We start from the raw sequence: 25,593 nt of genomic DNA, 5'->3' as shown, positions 1-25,593 counted from the left end.
GTGAAATTTTGTGAAAACAGGGTCTGCCTCCTGAAGGTACTCACCAAGACTTGAGGATGAATTCACTTTCAGCACTACTTCTCTCCTTTGCTTGCTGACTTTTCACCTCTCTATTCGGGCCCTTCTGCCAATATGGGATTCCAGATAAATATACAAAAATCCTCCCTGACAATTTCACACCAGATTCTCTTTTAAGATATCTTACAGACTATCCACAGCAAATGTTTTTGACACATAAGAAAGTGAAGTTTATCTGAAAACTTTTCTGAGATTCTTGAATCAGTCTCTGATTTTAGCCAAACAGTTATTCAGGATTCTGAGCTTCACAGTGTCTACGTTTCTCTTTATTCAACTTACTAGCTTGCACATAAGAAAAGTTCTGATATAGCTAAAAATGTCATGGAGCAGCTCATGCGTGCTTCAGATGCCTACCTTGGGCTTTGTATTAATGGGACTGCACTACTGGAGACTACAAATACAAAAGTGAGGTGTACTCTCTCTTTTCTTCTCATTCTCCAAGTTAATCTGTATCCGCACACAGCTCAGAAATTCCTTAGATGGCAGTTTAGATTCATAGATTAGTACTAGGCTAACTGCCCTTGTGAGCCATTTTAAGCCTAGCCAATTATCCCTTGTGAGACTCAAACCCTGCACTTTGTGTTCATAAGGCAACACCTTAACCATTAGGCCAACCTCCCAACCCCAACCCTATGACAATAAAGGGTGCAAGGTCTGTGGCACTCTACAGACAGATCAAAGCACATTATTTTAAAATAGATATAAGCTATGATCCACACCTTTTAATCTATTCATTATCTGTGGTCTGCTGGACCTCTCCTCATGATTACACCACAGTGGTATGCTACATTAATATGCTAGGGAGCACAAGGTCATACCCTCTATACAGGCATCTGTGATTGCTTGGGATGTACCATTTCACCATTCTTTATGTTCCAAGCATATTACCTTCCAACAGAGCAAAACATAGTGACAAAGAAACTGAGCAGGACTAGGATAGTCCCTCTCAAATGCTACTTTAAAGAAGGGGGTCTTCCAGATATTGATCCCGTTCTGAAGTACAACTCAGATACTTTGGCTTCCTTTCAAAACAGACAGCTTTATAGATGTCTTTTTCATTCCCTTTCAGGAGAGTTTCTCTTTATGTATTTCCACCCTTCCCACTGATATACAGGATCAGAAAGACTCTTTTAGAAAATATTTTAAAAAATATTTATGTGATGATCCCTTTTTGGCGCAAGCAAAATTGGTTCTCCATTTTAATGGAATTGGCCAAGGGCAATTAACACATGCCTGCTCTCTATCTGGATCTATTCACACAAGACAGAAGGAGTTTCATACATCTCAGTCTAACACATCTTAAATTATCTGTCTGACTCTGTTAACTTTTAGGTACTTCTTTTTAGAGGATGTGCAACAGATACTAAAGGAGACAAGAAATCTTACTACTAAAAAAATCATTCTTAACATATGGAATAATTTTCTAGATGGTGCCTACCCAATAACCAGGCCTCTATCTGGGATTGTACCACTGGTACTCAAACGTTTGTGTTATTGTTAGCCTCTTACTTTCATAACACTTTGTCAAGCTACATCTTGTGGTCATGGTGTTATGGCTGCCCTTAGATTCCTCTTTCTTTTCAATGTATTTATTTCAATGTTTTGTTCCTAATATAGCAGCAGTAAGCCTAACCAACATTCTACTCCAACTGCAAGACAAATTCTTCCCGTTTATCCATAGGCTTTATAAACCCACCAAAACTGAATAACTAACTACTAAACACAAACATCATTTAACGTTGAAGGATAAAGCATAGCAAAAATGGAAACAGACCCCCCCCCCCCCATAAATGACAAACACACCTCCTTTATAGTCTTGTGTAACCTAGCCAAGAAGATCATCAGAAGGCACAAAATAAATCTCCAAACAAAGAAACAAAATACTGTCTTACATTCTCCAAAACACTTTTGGAAAGAGGTTAATCTGTTTACAGGAAGAAAACCTCCACATAATGCCATGTCTACAAACACCATTCGATGTGGTACAACAAAACTTTCTACAGAAGATTTCCTTAAAGAATTTAGCAATTTCCCATCACCATTAATCCACTTCTTCCACTTCAAATACATACGTCCTAAATAAGTTTCTATTCTACTTGAAAATATTTCCACTGACACCTCTCCCAGATCTAACAACATAAAGTCCTGGTTCATATATCACTGCAGAGAGTATCTATGTCTTCCCTCTCATCCACATATATAATTTATATCTCACACAAAACTGCTCTAATTAAACGTCTCCCAAAGAATACCAACCAAAAAGATACCTCTCACTTCTTTCCAGTATCCATCTCCCGATTCTGAGCAAATTTCTAGAAAAGATAATCTACACACAACACTATCTCTTTATCCAGCAGGACCACCTGCTGTCCTCCAAACTACATGAATTTTGGCATGGAAGACGTACTTTGACAGCACTTTAGTCCGTAACTGATGACATCTTACTAAACTCTGGCAGAAAAAAACTTCCTTAGCTGCTAAAGGTCTTCCCAGGTGCAAACAAGTAAGAAAAAACAGAAAATATTCCTGAGTTGACCATCACTGAGCTAGAAGATAGAGTTGAAACCTTAGTGTTAAAAAATAGGCGTATATCCATTAGCAAATTATCTGAGGAAGGCTTGCTCTTTAAGTGTATAATGAACTGAAGCTATTGAAGGCGCATCCAAAATAAATGTTCCCGATAGGTACATAGATGTTTAAAACATTCAGCACAAACCCAAAAGATTTATTGAACTGTAAAAAGTCCTGAATAGGTTGAAAGCGCTTTTCCTCTTTTTTACTCTTTGGTTTTAAAAATTAAGTTTTATGTTTAAAGAAAGCCTAAGTTTTAAATTCTCAACATTAAGGTTTCAACGCTATCTTACTAAACTCTGACAGTGTCCTCATTACAGGCATCCTATATATCGACATCACAATGGCATTTGACCTCATTTACCACTATTGTGTCTAAAACAAACTAATTCAAATTGGTATCAGTCCAGATGCTGTTACCTGGTTTAAAAACTTCCTCACTGGCAGACACTGCAAAGTTAAAATAGGATCCTCTCAATCATTATTGGAACCTATTACCAAAGGTGTACAACATGGATCCATTTTTTAACCCCCTCCTTTTCTCCATATTCCTCAATAAACTTACTTGTGATCTGCCCCATTTCTGAATTATCTTCTATGCTGATGGCATGGTCGGTTTACAAGTGAAATCTCAAAATTTATTAAAAAATGATACTTATGAGTGAAGTGTTTCGCCAAAAGTACACATCACCTAACAGCCCTAATGTCGAAAAACAGCTGTTAATGTTGAAAAAATGTCGAACACATTTTCGGCACTGAACAGCAATCCCACCCTTCCCGTAACTCCCTAACTAGGAAACCTAACATCCCATTTATGTAGGGAGGCAAGCCCTCCTGCACCACCCACACCCCACATAACTATATATATTCCAAGTCTGAGATCGCACTATAGTGAGGAAAGGGATGTATTTCCCTTACCGCACTGTACCACGATCCCTGTACATAATCGAACATTATATTTGTGAATGCACAGACCATTAGCAAAAATTCCATTTGATTACATAGCTTGCACACATATGAACTATTCGAACATCTGTAGTTCGAATAGTTCATAGGCGTGCAATGCTACGCTGATTTTTTTTAATGGTAAATCGGCATGGTCGTTTACTGATCAGGTCAATGCCATCCCAACTTTCAGTGCCAACTCCAGTCAGCCTTACATGAGCTTCACCAGTGGCTCATAAAGCATAAACTACTTCTCACACCCACCAGGACCAAGACTATGCTTTTGTAATGCCTCAGAAAATTCACCAAGCACCTAACTCTTTTGGTATTTTGACCTACACAACCATTGCATAAAGGCAACCTCAACCTTCAAATACCTAAGGCAATAGCATGATCAGTCACAAAACTACCATTTCCAGATAGACAAAGTGAGAGCAAAAATAAACTCCTTCATCTTCTGGACCAAATATATCTCCCCTTTGCTATCCCAAACAGCAGACATGAGCAAAGGAGTTCTCCTTTCTCAGCATGAATATGGGTTTCCAAATCAAATTTTTCTTCTGCTTCCAAGAAAGAAAAACACTGCCACACTCCAGACTATTTCTAACAACATTTGCTGATTCATTACAAACTCATTTCTCTGTGAGCATCTCTGTATCACCCTATAAAAAAAAAGCTAAATGGCTACTCATAAAACAAAGATCTAACCTTATTTTCTTTACAAACTACTACAACTCCACACAATTACTCCCATTGCAGCTAAATTTTACCAAAAAAAAAAAAAAAAAAAAAAGAAAAACACCTCATACAACCTGAGACACTACTCACAACACACAGCAACTCTCATTACCCCCTAGAATCAAACTGCAGAGCACTGCGCATGCTTTCTCCCCTCAGGCAATTACTCATTAGCAAGCTGTCTCCCCAACAACATTAAGGAAATCAACACTTAGTCCAAATTCAGAGTGCGACTCCAAAAAGCAGGTCTTCATCCAACATGCTCCTGTTTCAGCACAGGACGTATCACGCAGCCCATCTCCTTTCTGAGTCTCTCTCTCAAGATCTCCTGAAGTTCGAGCCACTTCAAAAACGAATATTGATCCACTTTAAAAACGAATGTATACGTTGTACATTACACTCTGCTTGTTCACTACAATGTATATAAATAGCTTTTCTATGTAATTAGTCTGAACTACTCTGTTATTACTCCATTTTTTTGTTTGTGAAATGTTTTGTATTTGATGAGTATGAAATTGGTTAATATTAATCCGTATACTACCCCTGTAAACAAATATAGATAAATGACAGGAGTGTTTCGCCTAAAATCACTTTGAAAATAAGTTGCTCCTTCTTAGGGTCTTGACTTTCTGCTGAAAAAGTTAACTATGTCTCCTTCTGAACCTGCATATTAGGCAGATTTGAGATTGAAGTCATGGAAAGCTGTTCTTCTCTTTGGTCTGATATTTGCAAGATGATAATCTGAGTTGTTAACTCTTTTGGTGGGTTAAACCTATCTGGCCTGCTTTTGGGATAGGTTACCAGTAAGATCAAATTTCTCTTTCATACCCAAGATTATTTCAGAGTTCCTTGAGTCAGGCCATCAATCTCCCAGTGTTCTGTTTTAACCTTCATAACCATGGAGAAAAGATTATTCATACTATGGACATGCATAGGCAGTTCAGGTACCATCCCTATAGAAACAAGTCCTTTAGAAAAGTCAATTGGGTATTTATTTATTTTTTTGGGACTAAGAAAGGATAACCCTTGGCAAACAGACTATTTACAGTTGGCTGCCCTTAACTATTACCTTTTGCTATACCCACCATTATAAACCACAACCAGACAGTATAAAGGCATTCTCTCTCAGAGCGCCTTGCGTTTTCTGATGGCATATTAGAAAATGGTAGACTCTAGTAGTTTCCTTTGGTTCTCTGTATATATCTATACAATGAATTTTATACTGGATTCTTTTGTTTAGATCCAGGACTGGCTTTGCTTGGACTGTTCTCCAGGGGCATCTGGATCCATACCTTTCCTTCTCCTAGGATGGATAGATTTTGGGAGTCAACCATGTAGCCTAAAGGCTAATGCAGCACTGTGAATGATGACCATTGAATGGTTGTGTAAGTTGCACCCATAACAGTAGATGTTAAAATTCCTCACTGCTGCAGTAGCTGCCCCCACCCTCCATTCACCTGGGGGTGCATAGGTTAATTTTTCATCTGTTTAGTTCACAATGAGTATGCCTACTTCTTATCTCTAAACCAAAAAGTAAAAAGGTCATACAGACAAACCAGTTAGTAAAACTACAAGAAAAAATTAGTCAAGCTAGAGCTTTCACTGCGTGATACCTTAAGCCTCCTGTAATATAGGCTCATTGAACTATATGCAAATGACCCCATAAGGTCATCAACTATTTCAGCTATATAGCTTATAAATATCCTTGACTTTTTACTTTTTTTCTTTTTAAGTCTTTAGGGATACAGTCAAGCCAATAAAGCCAAACCCTACTAGCTGTGGACATGCATGTTTTGGCCTTCTTATGACCTCTTCAGCACAGGATAAGTAGACTGCTTGGCTATACTTTAGAGATGCAAGTTCTTTAAACTCAGCTGATACCCATAAACATTAAGGTAATTTTAAGGCAAGCTTAAAGCCTACTGCAGCAGTGGGAATAATGACATCTGAAATTGAACAAGTGAAAGTGGAGGTTTTGTCTTGATTTATGAAACTGTAAAGCTGTGCACAGAGTTACATACCTTTAATTTCCTTTTACTAATTTGCATGACCATTTTATTTATTCGTTCATTATCTATTTATTTCAATATAAGTTCATACGGGAGCTATGGTCTATTCTGACAGATTTTTACAAAAGTGTGATGTTCAGCTATTTCCCAGAAAACATTAATATCTAAGTAGTAAAGCAGCAGAAGGCTGCACTTAGAAAACTGCATTTCAGGTTAGTTTAAAGAAAATATTTTTCAAGATCAATTCAGAATAATATATAACACTGAAATGAATCATCATTAATACAGGTATTTATTTGTAGCTATCAGATATTTGCTGGGTCAACATGATATCACCTGTTCAATGCTAAATTCTTCCCTCCAAACAAAATAGCACACAGTTTCAATTCTCATTTTAAATAATTTGAAAAAAAATATTTTGGGATACACAATGTCTTCAAAAATGCAATCTATAGTCTGATTTTTGTTAAGAGTTGCAGTCAGAGGTGAAAATAAAATAACAATGTTAGAAAAAAAAAGAATTCTGCCATCTGATGGATCTTTATCTCTTGATACAGAGACAGAGTATTTTTGAATGTGTCAAGGAGAGAGGCTGCTGTAATGTAATATTATCCATCTAGTGCATTTCCAGCCTTCTGCTCTAAAGCAATTGATACTGTCCAGAACCCAACAATTCTATTTTGCGTTTTATGTGTCACTGAGCTCAATATCAGTTATTTTGTTGTAGCTGTTGATTTACTGATTGAAAGTATTGTTGTGGCTGTTGTGTTCATTCACCTTTATTATCTGTCGCAGGCCTTCGTAAGGAATTGTACGTCTCCTCATTCCAGCAGGATAAACAAATTAATTAGTGTCACCTGCGAACACCAAGAGCACAAACTTATAGCTTTGCATTCAAAAAGCAGCAGTTATCTGCACATGCACGTAAGGCCTATACCTGAAATGGAGTGTCATGCCGGCTTGAAGATGGATGTGGAATACATCATCACGAAGAAGGCACTAGAAGGCAACCCAGAAACCTTAGTCTTGTCCTATTTGGTAAGCACCAAGGAGACTGTCTTTCTGCACCTAAAATGTGAGAATAACATAATTAGCACTTTTTATTCCATCATCTTCACACACTTGGGTTTACCTCAAATATGAGATCATCTGTACGTAACCTGTCAAACATCACAGTGTTTGCATGGGGTCTTCAACTATCCAGCCCATAAAAACAGGTGTTGGGAGCCCTCAGCAATCTTAAACTATGCCTGTCAACACAATGCATAAAAATCATTAAAATTTATCGTACCTAAGCTGAAATCTTAACGAGTATCTAAAACATGGCCTATAACAAGGCAGCACACTGAATTATTTTTTATTTATTATTGTTATTCATATTTGCTTTTGTTAAAAGTGAACTTCTAGAAAAAGTTCATTACAATACTTTATAGTATTAGATCAAGAACATTGTATATTGCAAGCATGCAACGGTAGGATAAAGCATAAAAGCAATTTAAGTTTATGGTTATCTATCTCAATGAGAAACAGTTTCTGCATTATTAATAGCATTATACACACACCTAATTTGTTTTATTAATTCTTTGCTGAATGATGGAAAAAGAAAGGGTGAATGGCGTATGCAGTATCTATACCATAGTGCTATAGTTTATATAAAGATATTATTTTATTGCCATACATTGAGGATGAAACTGGTCAAGATGCAGTATATCAAACATGTTAATCTGAAATGGAATTAATTACATAAAAAAATGAACAATGCTCACAAATGTAAACAAACAGTTTGCATTTGCACTCAAAACACTACATATTAACAAGTGTCCCTAATATAAAAGAAAACACCAACTGACTATTGAAAATAACTAACCCGATCCTCAACACATATATAACACAATATTTTATACCCATGGGACTTTACCTCTCCCCCCAATGTAGGGCTTCTGCCTCCACAACCCCATAACTTATATATACTAACTTCATTGTTGCACAGCTTATAATAAAGGGAAATAATCACAAATGATGCTATAGTTGATGATTCATACCTCAACTATAGCACTAGTTTGATACATTTAACCAGTGACCCTTTGTGCAGCATAATTAGTACAACAACCCATATATATATGTCTATGAATATATAGAGGTGGATATAGAATTATTTACTGCTTAGTGCTCCCTAACTTCCTAGCTGACACTCAGCTACTCACTGTCCATAACCTCATCCATTCCCGAGGTAAATGTCCTGCATTACAAAATATCTGTTGTTTGGAGCTTGTGATCCAATAGTAAATCCCATTTACAAGCCACAAAACCTAACAATAATACTGGTGCATCCCTCTACTCTCACTGTATTTCAAAATCCAGAGTTCCATTCTGGTACAGTTAAAACAACAAGAGAATATAGCTCAAATCAAAATCCAGCTTAAACATCATTTACAAGACACTTGCTCAACTCCAGGTTAATCAGTCCTGTCATTTATTTTCTGTAACTTATACTTGTTTATATTCCTGTTGCCCAATTATAGCCACTTACTTTGAAAGGAAAGCAGTTTCTCTTTCCCTAAATCTAAGTACATCCAGCTCTCTTTCTTCTTTTGCGTGAAAATACCCATCCTTATCTACTTTAACTAATGATAGCTCAAAAAAAAGAAATAGTGTGTTTTGTCTCAAATAGACAATTTCTTATATACATATTTTTATTTTCTTCCAATATATGTTTTTTACTGTAGATCTAACCTGATGTTAGTTAGAACAATATCATCTCAGCTAAATAAATACCATATCAGCTAGAACAAAATCCATCTTATTTAATTGTAATTTAATTTCTTTAAGTGTACAGGATCGTAGCTTTTTCTTCATCATGTCTTAATTGCACATATTTTAAACTTAGTTTGAATATTTCTCACTAGGTCTCCCTCAGAAATGGATATTCCCAGTCAGGCTTCTCTGGTAAAAAATAAATAAATAAATAAAACAAATAAACAAAAAAATAGATAAATGTAGATAATTATGGATAGAGATATAAATACAGAGCTGGGTATTGGCACAAATGTATAGATAAAGGTATTGATAATGTGTGTGTGTGTGTGTGTGTGTGTGTGTATATATATATATATATATATATATATATATATATATATATATATATATATATATATATATATATATGTATGTTTGTATAAATATAGATAATATATATTGCTCGAATGTCTTCTGCTATGTATTTACCCAGACTTCTTAGCTGTATCTTATGTATTTAAAAATCTCTGGCAAATGCTGTTATCCTCTAGTTGCAACCATTTTTGAATTTGTCTTTGTAATTGTTTTCGTATGAAGGTTTTCCTCCTGGGCCTCTGCTGAAAATGGGCTAGCACTCAGTCAGACATACCCAGTTAACAGATCTAAAAACAAATAAATAAAATGCTACCACCTACAGTCCACAAGAAACTTTTAAGCAAAATTCATCCCATTGAATCTCAGGGATTGGTTTTAATATGGGCCTCATGGATAGGGCAGTTTCTGTACCCCTAAGTGCATCTGGTACTTGACAATTTCTTTCCCGACCAAACCACGCTCAACCATCCAAACTACTGCGGTTGGCATAATGGTTAAGGTCTTTGCCTCCTATGCACAATGTTTGATCCTGACCTCCGGACAATGCTGGTGTGGTGTTAGTCTACTCTCATTGTGTCTCTGTAGGGTTTCTATCACTTCCAAAAAAAATGCTGGGTGTTTACAATTTCACCTCAGACTCACCAGAGAACAGAAACCCTAGATGGTCTCTATTAGGGAAGAGTTGTATAGAACAACTGCTTTAGGAATCAAATGTGGTACACAATATTCTCTAGACAGGAGAACACAGATTACAGACTGCTCACCATGTCAGGGCTAGCCATTAGATGATGTAAAAATTGACTTGAAGTGATCAGGTTGCATTGAATAATGGGCATGAGCATTTGCCAGCAATTAGCGAAGTGAAAACCTGGTCTATTACAGTCTATGTCAGGGTTCCATGAGGGCTCTATGTTCTTCTACTGGCCAGTGCATGCATTCCATAATGTCCTGCAACCCTGGGTCAATAAGCTACTGCACTGATGGTGTCCAGTTGCCCAGCTTGGGTTACCTGGAATAGCTCTGTTGAGTGAAAGCTGGACATGGAAGTGGATGACATGATGATAAGGAGGAGGTCAGCTGCCCTCCATAATCAGGTGACAAGATAGAAGAGCAGTTAAGCCACTTGGCTTGTGATACAGAGTCTACTACTCAAGGGAGGACAGACTAGAAGTCGTGTGAGAATTATGGTGAGGGATAGACTTCAGAAAACAGTAAAGATGTTATCAGAATTAATGACAAACTCATGGCAATCAGACTCCAGTGTAAGACTAGGGCAGTATTCACAATATCAGCCTATGCCCCATAGAATAGTTAAGGCAGCAGGAATAAAGAAGAGGTTAGTCTAGATTTCTGCCTGGCAAATGGTTTGAGGCAACACTTGGTCCATCAAGAGAGACAGTCACAAGATCATATAGAAGAGTAGCCAACATGCCACTGAGGTAGACTTCCTCATAGCAAAAAAAAAAGGCTATTGGGGTAGAGTCAGAGATTGCAAAGTCAGTCCTAGTAAAACAGATGGCCCACAACATAAAGAAAAGTGGCTACAATCAGCTTTAAGCTTTAAGGTCTACAGAGACTAGGCAGAAGACCTGGAATTTGAAACAAAATCACAGGAGTTTATGGAAATAATCAGGGTTCTTGCACCACAGGAAGAAGAAGGAAAAAGAATGGTGGCCTAATGGTTAAGGTGTTCGCCTTACAAACACAAGGTGCAGGGTTTGAGTCTTACAGGAGATAATTGGCTAGGCTTAAAATGGCTCGCAAGGGCAGTTAGCTTAGTACTAATCTATGAACCTATGAACCTATGAAGATGAATGACTGCACCTCCAAATAACATGTGTGAGGAGAATAGAACAGATATGCAACCTAGCCAGCTATGAAAATAAGGGACATAAGGAAAGCTGCTGATGGAATGCAGAAGTTCAAGAAGTCATCGAAAGAAAGAAGGAGTGCAGGGAAAAGTGAACCAGGTGAACCAGACTACTGAGGAGTACTGATTGGCTAACAAAGAGGCTAAAAGAACAGTTGCAATAGTAAAGAACAAGGCATTAGAGGCAGTCTACAAGCTTCAAGAATGTGATTCAGCAGATGTCACAAAGACACTGTATCAGGCTACAAGGCAAATGTTGTTTATCTTTTTGGCTTTTCCCAGTTAGGGGTCGCCACAGCGGAACTCCAGTCCACTAATGATTGGCACTAGATTTTTATGGTGTCGAGTTGCCAGCCCGACGCCCAACCTTCAGTGAAGGCACACCCATTCACGCATGTCTTTTGGAGGCCACTCGACCACAGGGAGGGCATACAGACTACACACAGAAGGTACTCCAGCCGTGAATCGACAGGAGAACCTCTTGCTGTGAGGCAATAATGCTACCACTGTGCAAATAAGGAACGATAAAGAAGACAGTCAGCAGATAGCCTGTATTTACATAAGGGATACCACCAACAACCTACTCACCAGTGAATAGGACATCAAAGTAGATGCAAGGAGCCCTTCCAGCAGCTTGTGAATGAAGAAAATCCCACAGAAGCTGTACTATCCCAAACACAGCTTATGGTAAAAGAAGATAGGCCAACCCTCGAAGAAGTAAGAAAAACACTATGGAAGATGAAGTCTGGGGAAGCGGTATGGTCAGATGAGGTCAAGGCAGATATGATCAAGATGTTGAGTTAGAAGGGTGACAAATGGTTCCAGATGGCATTCACGACAGTATGAACAGAAAGGCATGTTCCAGGTAACTGGAAGAATGTTCCAGATGACTGGAAGAATATGCATTCTATTGCTAGTGTACAAGAACAAAGGGGACCTTCACAACGGTGGGCAGTATAGCGGTATCAAACTAATGTCACTGCATGAAATTGTTGAAGGAGTGAATGATAAATTAATAAACAGAGTACTAGAAAGTAAGATGGGAGATGAGCAGTTCAGATTCAGATTAAGATGCAGTACAACTGACCCAATGTTTGCAATGAGACAGATAGCTGAGAAGAAGCTAGATATGAAGAAAGAGTCCAACTGGGCATTCCCAGACTTGGAGAAAGCATTATGACAAGTTCCAAAGAAAGCTGATTTGAGTGATGGTTCAATGTCCCAAAACATTGATAGAATTAGAGCAGGCTATGTATAAGGAAATAATGACACAAGTACGAATAGCGTTTGGATCATGTATTAAGGCTTAACTCTGTGCCCACTGCTGTTTATACTTGTGATGGTCTACATTAGCAAACAGCTTGGACAAGCCAGACCAACAAAGCTGCTGTATGCAGATGATGTGGCATTACAGGCAGACTCTAAGCAAGTACTTCAGTAAAGGATAAGGTAAAGGAATGCAATACAGAAGGCACATGGGATGAAACCGAGTACAGATAAGACAGGTGCAATGGAAACAAGTGGGAGGAATCAAATGAAGCTAAAAACTGAGATAGAAGGGAAAAATAGTGGCCAAGGAACAGCTTCAAGTATCTGGGAGGAGTGGTTGAGGAGAATGGAAGTTTGAATAAAAGGTAATTAACAAAGTTTGTTGCGTTGATTAATTCTTGGACAGTGTTAGTGAATTCAACTTAAACTTCAGACAGTGCCACTTCAAATAGTATTATGATATTTTATATAAACTCAGACTAAATTAGTATTAATGGTGAGAGCTGGTAAAAAAGTTAAAGAAGAAGGGTGATAATTCCTAGAGTTCAGGATAGACACTGACATCACTGCTTAATAATATTGCAAGTTGTGAAAAGGTGATGGCCACCATCATTACAAATCTGGAAGAGGAAACCTATGGGTAACCATCGAAAGAGCATAGAAGATACCTGTGTCAGCAATTGAGACTGTGAGTATCAAGACAGTCAGTTATATTGTCACAGCAAAGGAAAGAGGCCCCCAAGGTGACCGTGACCCTGAATAATCATTCTGATACTATTGAAGAGATGATTCAGGAAAACAAGGAATTGAAAGAATAAAGTGCACGTTGATTGTCTGAAATGGAAATTTTAAGAGAGAAGTAGGAAGATCTAGGTGATCAGTAGAAACATTTTTAAATGACTGGTGTATGAGAAAAGAAGTCTGAATGTGCTTCTTTTATTCATGAAAATTGATGAACTTGACATGCTTGCATACAAGTCAAATCACAAAATTTAGTGGGTGCATAGAATAGAATACTTTCCCCTGCACTAGTAGGTGTGGTAAGACGACAGTGCTATATTTTGGTGTGTCTTGAGACGCTGAGAATAACAGATAAAATGATTTCATTGCTGTGCTGGCTTGGCAAAACATATGAGGAGAAAACACATTTTTTGACCCATAATAACTATTTGATTCTGACCTGTAAAAATGAAGCCTAGTACTTATTGCCAATATGTTAATGTTACATGACACAATTGAAGTTTGGATATTACATCCAGCTGTTTTCACATTTTCTTTTTAGGGTAAACACATTTGTTAATGCTCAGGAAGCTTTATTGGTAATACATGAGTAGATACCTGATGCAAACGATGAGACAGCTCCTACCCCTTTGGAAGACTCAAAGGGAGATGATGAGCATGTCACACTTCCACAATACTTACTGAGCCAAGATGTTCCCATTTTTTTAAATTAAATACTGCATTGAGAAAGGGCTGCACAGATTTCTGGGAAACAAACAGGCTGATTTTGTAACTTTCTTCACTGCACATTTGATTATGTTTACTTGGACTCTGACAAATCTGATTACACAATGTCACTAGGTATGCTTATTGAATAATAATGTAAGAAAAATTTATATATCTGAGTTTAAATGGTGATGTCATTAAAGATCTGTGTTGCTGTGGCATCTATGGGAGGGAAATTTCATTGTTGTGTTCCACTGAATTAAGGTAGCATTGGGCATCACTATGCCAAAACATGACTAATGCAGCATTGTGTATGTGGAATTTTTGTGATACAGCATAGTCAATGTGGAATTTTTAAAATGACTATATTTACTTTAAGGGGATAAGGAGTAACCATGGGAAAACTTTGGAAAGAATATCTGTAAAGTGTAATAGCACAAAGATAACTGTAGAGACATTTTATGTCTCAATGAGTAGGTAAAACCATGTTGGTCTGGTTTTGTGCAACTGTTTATACCATTTAGTAAGATGGTACCATGTATTGAGTTATGTTTGAACTACTTTGGTTAAGATTTGTATATAGGTTATTATGTTTATAGTTCTTTGCACAATACTCAACATTTTGACATGAATATTTTATATCAAGTTAACGGTTAACTTCAGAGAAGGGTTCTAGTGAAGGAGATTTGTGGAAGGTTGTTGCAAGGTGAATGTTTTATAGATAAAGGATGAATATGCTAACTTGGAATTTGAATGGGCTGATTAATCCAAATAAATGAAAAAGGTCAATGCCTTAGTTGAAACAATTTCATACCTGCGTAATAGGTTTAAAGGAGATGCATTTGACTGGTCAGGAACATACTGTTTAAATGAGGGGGATTTGGTAGCAAATAGTTACTTCTTTCTTTCCAGGAGCTCTAGGAAGCGAAGCTCTACCTGTTGCTTTGAGGGGCTTCCATTCATGGGGGAGGAGACAGTTGGAAATAATGGTTGTTAGGAAGAAATAAATGGATTTATAGGAGTAATCAAGGTTCCTGTTTTTAGTATTTATCTTCCTGCAGTTACAAAACAGTGAGCTTTTTATATCAGTATCAGGAAGCAGGTACCATTTCAAAAGGGAGTAGTATTCTGAATGAAGAGCTGAATACCACAACTAATTTAGGTCTGTTAGAATTCCTAGGTTTGGGAGATATGTGGGTATTCATACTAGTGTAATAAGTGTTACTGATGTTCCTGTAATTGTACAAGGAAACTGTCAATGCACATATTATTCCAGGTACTTTGGGTCAAGGTTTAGGACAGATGAAATTTGTATTTCTATGAAGCACGAATATTTAGTTCAAAATAGATGCATGCACCTCATACTGTTATCTGATCATAAATTAATAGAATGCTATTTTCTTACTTTGGTGCCTTTTTTAACAGAAAGGAACATGTTTTTTATTCATTACTCAAAGTAAGAGGATTTCCTGAAATGGTGTCAGCCATTTCATGAGTGCAAGGTGGTCTTGTTGAGAGTAGAGCCACAGTCCTTGTTAGCGTTTGCAGAAAGTGAAACAGAAAGTTGGGTGATATATAACAGACCTCTTGTGTAAACATGAAGATGCTTTGAGGATAAATAAGATCAGTTTTGCACTTTTTAAATTCAGGCTTTATAGATGAGGAGAATAGTGTTCAGGGTGAAATTGAGACTGCTAAGAGCATGATACATGCATTGTTGGATAAAAGGATGAATTTTATATGAAGCGATTTGGGATACGTTGTTGCAGTTTTCCATAAAATCACATGGCATTGGCACTAGATTAAAGCAACAGTGGTCCTAGAGAATTATTGTGGTGCTGTGTATTCAGAGTGGGTGTACTCTAATTAAAGAACTGACAGTCATAGCAGAGATAGAAAATATCATGAAGGTGTATATAAAGTGCAGACTAATTAGTATAACAATAAGAATGAAAACTAGGAGAAAGACTAATTAGGATGTGTCCTGTAGTGGCAGAAGATATATGTTAGGCATTAAAGGGACAGGCCTTGGGAAAGACTTCCAGTGGTGATGGACTACTTATGGAACTGTATATGAGTGCTAAGGATAAAGTGATTCAGTGTTTGGTTTGAGTATGTAATGAATTCATAGCAGCCAAGAGAACAGGCTGTAGTAATAGTTTTGTCTAAAGAAGCTGGTATAGCATCTTCCTATAGACCCATTTCAATACTAAATCATGACTGTAAGTTATTCTTGTTGATTATGTCTTGATATTTGGCTAGTTATGCACCAGTGTTAGTAATGAATAATCAATATGACTGTGTTGCTGGGAGATGTTTGATAATATATTAATGACAAGTGTAGCTATTTTGTTAGCCTTCAAGTTTACGATGGAATTGCTTGTCTTACATCCTGGCTGCAACAATTCAGTTGTCAGATGTTAATGGGTGTGTGGTGAGGACAGAGGAATTTAAATTTTATTATTTGCAGGTGACATTTTTATTTTATGTGATGAAACTATATGAAGATATGCACCATTTCGACACCTTTATTGACTTCACACATTACACTGCTGTATGGCTGGAAAACAAACCATTACAAAGATTTTTTTTTCATGCATTATACATATCTTATTTATTTCTTAACAATTATTATTCAATTTAATATTACATTGATTGCTCAAGTCCTGCCTTCCCTAAAATGTCACTCCTCCTTAACATGAACATGTATTGTTTCCACAAATTGTGTTTATTCCTGGTAGTTTGCTCCTTCCATTTTCTTAAGGTCCAACTTCTAAGTCTTTTTTCTCCTTTACAACATTCAATAATTCTGTTATAGATGGCTTAGATTTTGATTTCCATTTTCCAGTAATTGCTTCTTCGGCAGCCAACAGCATTAAACTTAGTAGAGATATACTATGGCTGGGTAATTTAGTTTCTATATCCCAGCCCAAAATAATCATTTTCTTAGCTATAGTAATTTGCTTCCTCAACATTTCTGGCAAAGTTCCCTTTAAGGAATTTTTATAGTCTCTCAACTTGTTGCAGTCCCACAAACATGTTCGAAGTTCCCCTCTTTTTCCTATCACACCTCCAACAATTGCTGTCTACCTGTGAAAAAAATGTTGACATCTACTTGGGGTATAAAATGCCTAAAATACTTCTTCTAGATTTTATTGCATACTTGGAAGTTATAGAAAAATATCCTTCCATTATCACTTATATTGCTTTTTCATTCTCTACTCCAGTCATTTCTAACTTCTAATTGATTCTTGCATTTATCATGCACTATTTTTTATGTCCTACAAGTACTCCTTTTTTAACCTCATTGTCTGTTATCAACTCAGTTATAAACTCAATCAAAGCTGTCACTTCATTTGATACCCCCTTGTCCATTTCTTTTTGCCTATAGTCTATCCGTTCCTGGTAGGGAAGGCAGTCTCCAACCATCAGTCCAAACCTCTGCTTGACCTCATCCCACTCTTTGACTTTTACCTTCCTAGTTATTTACTCCCTTTACCTTGATTCTTTTGCTAACTTTCTCCAACAAATTCCAGCTTCCTCTTGCCTGGTTTCTATACCCCTACTTGTAATCATCCCTATTGGTAAAATTTCATTTCTCCATTCCTGTATTCCTTAGTTCTCAAAATACTCTCTGCTACTTTGTAAATATGATATTATAAGTGGTTATTATTGCTTGTTCCAAATTCCCCCTCCATTTCAGCATCATTTGTTCCACTTTGATTTATAGCTGTCTGCTTGTGTTATGTATATGACACAAAACTGTGTAGCTCTAAAGATTCCCTTCTGATGTAGTAATCCAAAACCACCTTGTTCTGTGGGGAGAAACAATGTATCCCACTTAACCACCTTGTTCTGTGGGGAGAAACAATGTATCCCACTTAACCTCCTTGTTCTGTGGGGAGAAACAATGTATCCCACTTAACCACCTTGTTCTGTTGGGAGAAACAATGTATCCCACTTAACCTCCTTGTTCTGTGGGGAGAAACAATGTATCCCACTTAACCACCTTGTTCTGTGGGGAGAAACAATGTATCCCACTTAACCACCTTGTTCTGTGGGGAGAAACAATGTATCCCACTTAACCACCTTGTTCTGTTGGGAGAAACAATGTATCCCACTTAACCTCCTTGTTCTGTGGGGAGAAACAATGTATCCCACTTAACCACCTTGTTCTGTTGGGAGAAACAATGTATCCCACTTAACCACCTTGTTCTGTGGGGAGAAACAATGTATCCCACTTAACCACCTTGTTCTGTGGGGAGAAACAATGTATCCCACTTAACCACCTTGTTCTGTAGGGAGAAACGATGTATCCCACTTAACCTCCTTGTTCTGTGGGGAGAAACAATGTATCCCACTTAACCACCTTGTTCTGTGGGGAGAAACAATGTATCCCACTTAACCTCCTTGTTCTGTGGGGAGAAACAATGTATCCCACTTAACCACCTTGTTCTGTGGGGAGAAACAATGTATCCCACTTAACCACCTTGTTCTGTTGGGAGAAACAATGTATCCCACTTAACCTCCTTGTTCTGTGGGGAGAAACAATGTATCCCACTTAACCACCTTGTTCTGTGGGGAGAAACAATGTATCCCACTTAACCACCTTGTTCTGTGGGGAGAAACAATGTATCCCACTTAACCACCTTGTTCTGTGGGGAGAAACAATGTATCCCACTTAACCACCTTGTTCTGTAGGGAGAAACGATGTATCCCACTTAACCTCCTTGTTCTGTGGGGAGAAACAATGTATCCCACTTAACCTCCTTGTTCTGTGGGGAGAAACAATGTATCCCACTTAACCACCTTGTTCTGTGGGGAGAAACAATGTATCCCACTTAACCTCCTTGTTCTGTTGGGAGAAACAATGTATCCCACTTAACCACCTTGTTCTGTGGGGAGAAACGATGTATCCCACTTAACCTCCTTGTTCTGTTGGGAGAAACAATGTATCCCACTTAACCTCCTTGTTCTGTGGGGAGAAACAATGTATCCCACTTAACCACCTTGTTCTGTGGGGAGAAACAATGTATCCCACTTAACCTCCTTGTTCTGTTGGGAGGTACAACTTATCCCACTTAACTCTTACCCTCTTTAATTCACAAATAAATTAATTCAAATCTTTATTGATTATGGTTTACAGCTTCTCCTCTGCTTGCTAAAGACATGCCTGACATGTATATAACATGAAAGGATGTAGAAACATTTTCACTGCTTATATTTTACTATCCATATCCATCATTGAGAACTTCAAAAACTTCACACTTTTTGTATTATCTTTTGTTTAGTCTCTTCCTATATATCCTTGGCTACCATAATATAATTTGTTTTAATACAAACACCTAAATACTTCATCTTATAATGTTCCCATAGATATGTGTTTGGCTGACTTATTTCATGTTTGGGGACATAGTTTACTGCTATAGCCTTTGGTTTATCGTCGTTTATTTTATATCCCGAAAAAAAACCTTGACACTATCTCGAAATGTTCCACAGCATTGGAATTTTCTTTTCTAGATTTATTAAATACAGGGTAAAAGCAAATGTAAATTAGGCTGTTTTTTTCTTGAATAGCATGCCAGTTATACACTTTTACTTGTGAGTCCCTTATGCATGTATGTATGTATGTATGTATGTATGTATGCATTTATGTATTTATTTTTGAGAATATCTCTAAGTATAAGGCAAATAAGAAAGAAGAAAAAGGACACCCCTGCCTGGTTCCACTATTCAGAAACAGTGAGGTAGGAGCTCTCCCACCTTGATTTTGCCACTGACTCTTCACATATCTTCCTAATTAACTCCATTATTTTATCAGGAAACACAAATGTTCCCCTTACCCCACTTATAAAATGTGAACAAGTACCCTTTCATTCCATATACCTTATTACTCTCCCTTTCTCACTTACTGCTTTCTAAATTTTCTTCACTGGCTTTCTCTCTAAATATAGCATTAGCCTGTTCTTCTCTAACTTTATATTGCAATTTCTGTTTGTATTAGACTAACTTCCTTCACTTTCTCTACAAAATGTCTAAAATTTCTCTAATATTAATGATTGTCATATGCCTTGTATCGATTCTTAACCAATGTTTTTATATTATGTTGAATTTGTTACAATTATTTCATCTGCAGATATTTTTGTTTTATTTTTGAAGATTGTATAATTATTGTTCTTAAAATGTTTTATAATAATATGGAGCTTTTCTCCCCAGACCTCCACTGAAAATGGGCTTCTACCCAGTAGGACTTTCCCAGTAATCATAAATCAATCAATAAATAAAATTCCAGCTAACTGTTCTTTTCAAGACCCCCACAACAACAGGGCTTTCTTGCCTACTGCTAGTCCACCAGTATTAGAAGCCCCTGAGACACATTTTTTCTCAGGTTCTTTGGATCCAAACTCAAGCTCCTGCACCAAAGAAGCCAGACAGATTTTATAATGTACTAGAAAATCATAAATTCTGTGAAAAAAAACTTCTTCTTATCCAGATGTTATTTTTTTAGAATCTCACAAAGCTATCAAACCTTTTACCCACCACTATTGCTATCTGTAACAACACCATTTCTGATAATATGGCCAAAATAGTTTCTAATGTACCAAACTATGACACCAAATCCTCCTTAGAAGACATGATCAGCTCTCCCTCCGAAGTGGCAAGGTATTCTATTAAATGCAGGCATGATGCTGATGCTTTTTCTAGAGCAGCTGTAACTGATTTTGTTCTTAGAGGACATGCTTGGCTAAGGCTTCAGTTTCATCTAGATGATGTGATGGATCACAGGGTCAATGGAGGTTATTAGGCTAACAGTCCTAGAGCTCTTTTAAGCTTAGCCATTCATACCCCATTCTCTCAATGATGAATGCCCAGAGGTTAGAAAGCTTTAGAATATATATGTGATTTAGACATCTACAAGCTACCTTTGTTCATAAGGGATGCAGGTGACAAGCCAGAGATAAGTTTATAATTTCACATCCATTGATCCAAATCATGTTTGAAAAGGCTTAGGAAAGAGCTCTGCTTCACATGAATGGAGAGTCTGTTCCACAGAGGGGATAATTTCTGAGCACTGTTATTCTTAGCTGGGATGGACTACATTAGCAAATGGTTCAGAGGGGATAGATCAACAAAGCTGGTGTATGCAGACAATATGGCATTACAGGCAGACTGAGCAAGAACTTAGTAAATGATAGGAGAATGGTATACAAAACTGAAGACACATGGGATGAAAGTACAGATAATACAGATGTAATGGCAGGAAATTGGGAAAATCAGAAGTTGAGAATTGAGATAAAAGGGAAAATAGTGGAAGAGGTTAACAGCTTCAAGTATCTTGAAGGAGTGGTTGAGGGGAAGGGAAGTCTACATGGGAAGGTCAAAGCTAGAATGACAGAGGCTGCAGCTCACTTGCAGAGTGCCAGGGGTAGTGTGTCATAGAAAAATTCCAAAGAAGCTGAACAGTAAGGTCTACAAAACAGTGGTGTGCCCAGTACTACTGTATGTAACAGAAACACAGACAGTAAAGAAAGAGCAGTTGAGGAAATTAGAGGTGATGGAGATGGAATGCCTGAGATGGGTGGCATCATGCACACTGTGGGACAGATGAAGAAATGACGATAGAGCAGAAGCCCAAGTAGATCCAATTGCGGAGAAGGTCAAAACGAACAGATTATGGTGGTTTGGGCATATATGCAGGAAAGCAGAAGACAATGTGGTGAAGCAATATTTAGGACAGCTCAGAAGAAGGCAAGAGAAAATGAGGTCATCAAGAAAAGAGATGGATGGGTTATGTGAGAGAAGACCTAAGACAGTTAGTATTACTGTCAAAGAAGGTAGGAGAGCAGCATTGAACTGAGAGAGATGGCAACTTGACACGACACCTCACCCCATGTAGAAAATATAAAAAAGGAGGTTGATGATTATGATGATGTTAATGATTGCAGGGCAGCATGCATGTCAAACAGTCCACTGCTTATTGCAGACATCAGAAGAAACCAAGAATTGTGATAGAAAGGAAAATAGTGGAATAGGATAACAGCTTCAAGTATCTGAGAGGGGTGATTGAGGAGAAGGGAAGTCTGAATGATGAAGGCTAAGCTAGAATAAGAGGAACTGCAGCCAAATGGCACAGTGAAATACATGAATTGGCTGTTGATCAGGCATACTACTAGGCTGGAGAGGCAGCAGGATGTTGCAGAAGTTCAGCTATGCAGACAGACTTTGGCAGCCCAACATATTAGGTATGAGCTTCATTCTATCAACTTGTACCTCATTACTTGACAGAAACTAGTGGTTGTTTTTTATGGAAATGTAGGTGTTCTGCACATACTTCTGCAAGCACTAGCAACATAGTGGGAGGTAACCACTGGTTGCAAGAGACTGACACTGTAAGAGGTCATGCTGCCCCAGTGCCCTTCCCTTTGGGCAATCATCAAGGCCATGAGGTAGGCCATCTCTGCTGCACATAATTCCAGTGGGCACAGGACATGGCTTTATTGCCACAGCCATCCTGATAAGCACTGCTAAACATAGTACTGACACCATGCTGGGCAGTCCAGGCATGTCACATGCCACCATACCAGTATGAAGCCCATGCACAAGCAAAGCCTGCAGAAATATTCTTTTAGAACCCATACTGTGTCTCACACATGGCACATGACACACACACACACACACACACACACACACACACACACACACACACACACACACACACACACACACACACACACACACACACACACACACACACACACACACAAGGAACCACAGACAGAATATACTTGAGCTTTTACATTTATTTATTACAAGAGTTTGAAGCATACAACACTTAAAAAACCCTCCCTACAAGTCACATGTCACACAAACAAAAAAACAAATCACAGCAAAAACAGATATATTTTGCAATATGTTACAGTATGTACAAAATAAAAGAGAACTGCAAGTCGGCACATTCTTTTTCAGACTACACTTGATATTATTTAATCATTTAATCCAGGTGCAAGGTTTGCTTTCATATATACTGCCAACAATGTTCTTCAATGCCCAAAATGTTTCCAAGTCATCCCTTAATCACACAGTTTTACCTGGTCCAAAAAACAAAACAAAAAGAAAAAAAATTCTTGAAATTATTGCATGTACTGTTTATTCTTGATGGTTCTTCCTCTCTGCTTTTATGCATTGTTGTTATCTGCTGTACTATATTTATCTTTTTTTCCTTCCTTCAGCATTAGGTTTTATTTAGTTTATTTGCCTCATACAAATTACTGATGATTACTCTCTGGATTCTTTTGTAATTGTCTGGAACTTATTTGAAACCACATGTAAGTATTTTCATAACCTGGAACTGATGACTACTTTATGAAACTCTTTGTATGTTATTTTTTAAATTGTTTGAAATGTATTTGAAATGTCATGTGACTGATATTGTAACCTTGGAGCTTTTCTCCCCCAGCCTCCACTGAAAATGGGCTTATTTTGGCCCACTGGACTTTTCACGATAAACAAATGTCAATAAACAAACAAACAAATAAATAAATAAATACAGAGTTGAAAACCTCCCCTCCAGCCAATATCTCTACAGATCTGTTCCACAAACTTGGCCTCAACATCGCTCTTTTGGTAAAAGATTTGTCACTTGCCTGCTAAAGTGATGCATGAAGGTTACAAATGTGGCACTGGATATAAAAATCTCCTGTCAGTCAAATTCTTTCCCATCAACCAAACCAAACAGAACTTTTCCCCAGGTTCTTCAATCTTTAAACATCCAAGGAGACATAGAACCTGTGCCTGCAAGTAAAAGAGGCAAAGGCTTCTATTCCAGAAAGTTTCTGGTACCAAAGAAAGCAGCCTTTTGGAGACCAGTACTAGATCTTTCATTTCTAAATCTCATGTGAAAGTACCAGCATTCCAGATGTTGACATTAGAGAACCATTTAAACCCCATTCCTCCCCAGAGACATACGGTAACTCTTAAAAGATATTTATTACCACATTCCCATGGCCACAGGCTTCAGGAAAATTCTAAGGTTCTCTGTTTCTGGGTTACATTATCATTTCTCTGCATTAACCTTTGGATTAACTATAGCTCCAAGGGTGTTCACAAATTGTCTAGCTCCAGTAGTAGCTTATTTCATACTAAATGACATTCACACATTTCCTTATTTAGACAACTTAAGTATCTTTGCAGAGTCTTTATCTAGATGTCAAAAAGCATTAAAACGACTTATGTCTCTTCTGACCAGTCTGGGATTCCAAATAAATATGGTAAAGCCCTTCTTGACTCTATCTCACAGGACTGTGATTCTTAGCTGCCTTCTAGTCACTTCTTTAAAAAAGGTCTTTTTTAATGGAACACAATAACTAAAGGCTTACCTCATAGTCTCTCCCCAACAGAAAAACGTAAAATTCACTTCTTGGGGTCAATATTGGAGTGTATTTACTTGGAAGTATTTACGCAGAATATTTTAAACTCCTGACAAAATTGCTAAATTCAAAAACTTGAATAACACCATGTAATGCAGATCAGTTCCGAATTTTCTATGATTGCTCTAAACTAAGAAAATTTTGGAGAGATACTGATGATTTTCTTTCAGCTTTATTTTCAGATAACTTTGCATTAACTAAAATGTTAATTTTTCTTAATGTTGATGAAACCTTTTCTTTGAATAAATCGGACTCATACTTATGGACAATATTAGCAGTGGCCAGGAAATGTATTACAAGGAAATGGACCTTTACCACCTCTCTGAGTCTTGGTGAATTTCTCTCCTTACTAGAAGAAACCATAAACAAGGAAGTCAGAGCTAAAGAACTTAGAATATATCCGAGGACTTTTACTAATAGTCCATGGACAAAGGTTTTAAACCTAATTGAGACTTTCTGAACTGATTTTTAACCCTGTTTAATCATTATTTGTTTGCTTCACTGAAAGTTTTTTTTCCCTTAAAATATTTGTACTATTCAAACATTTTTCAGGCCTATGTAAATAGCTGATTTAGTTTCATTGTTGTTAAAAGTTGTCTGCTCAACATAATCAATGTATTAGACAGTTATAAGGATTCACGAAGGCTTGCATGGAGTGTAAGAGACGTGCAACACTCCATGCAAGCCTCGCGATCCAGGAACAGCCCTAAACTCCGTGTAAGAGACCAGCTAAAACGTCTCTTACACGGACTGGGCGTGGACATGCTAAATACCTCACTTGCATTAGAAAGGTATGCAAATGAGGTATATTAGCGATCCACGAAGCAGAAACCAGTCCGTGTAGGAGATGTTTTAGCTGCAAAAATGTACTCAGTTGACAACTGAGTACATTTCTGCAAAATCCACAATGGAGCGATGTCAGCTCCCAAAAAAGGTTGCATATGAATCAGGCAGCATGCCAATGGCCAAATATGTGGCCATTGGCAAGATAACACGATGCAAAAATATTAAAAATATATATTTTTTTTCGGCAATCGCCGATGTTTAAACCCAGCGCAGCCCCGCGCAAACGGGCTGCGCTGTATAAAAACATAAAAAAGAAGGGTATAAACCCACAAATGTGGGTTTC

The 25,593-nt window shown here is 37.5% G+C and overlaps 1 protein-coding gene across 1 annotated transcript in view; it reads left to right on the top strand.

Moving 5' to 3' along the window:
• The window catches only part of LOC122808674 (alpha-2-macroglobulin-like), a 1,311,252-nt gene that overhangs the window by 706,225 nt on the left and 579,434 nt on the right, over window positions 1-25,593 (top strand). The window contains exon 9 of the mRNA XM_044079652.1: window positions 7,137-7,379. Coding sequence (XP_043935587.1) covers window positions 7,137-7,379 — 243 coding nt within the window. The remainder of the gene's footprint in view (window positions 1-7,136; window positions 7,380-25,593) is intronic.

The sequence above is a fragment of the Protopterus annectens genome, chromosome 8.part0 (genome assembly GCF_019279795.1).
Source record: "Protopterus annectens isolate FY-2018-M chromosome 8.part0, PAN1.0, whole genome shotgun sequence".
Classification (NCBI taxonomy): domain Eukaryota; kingdom Metazoa; phylum Chordata; order Ceratodontiformes; family Protopteridae; genus Protopterus; species Protopterus annectens.
Note: the sequence above shows the minus strand (reverse complement) of the source record. Positions and strands in the feature narration are given on the sequence as shown.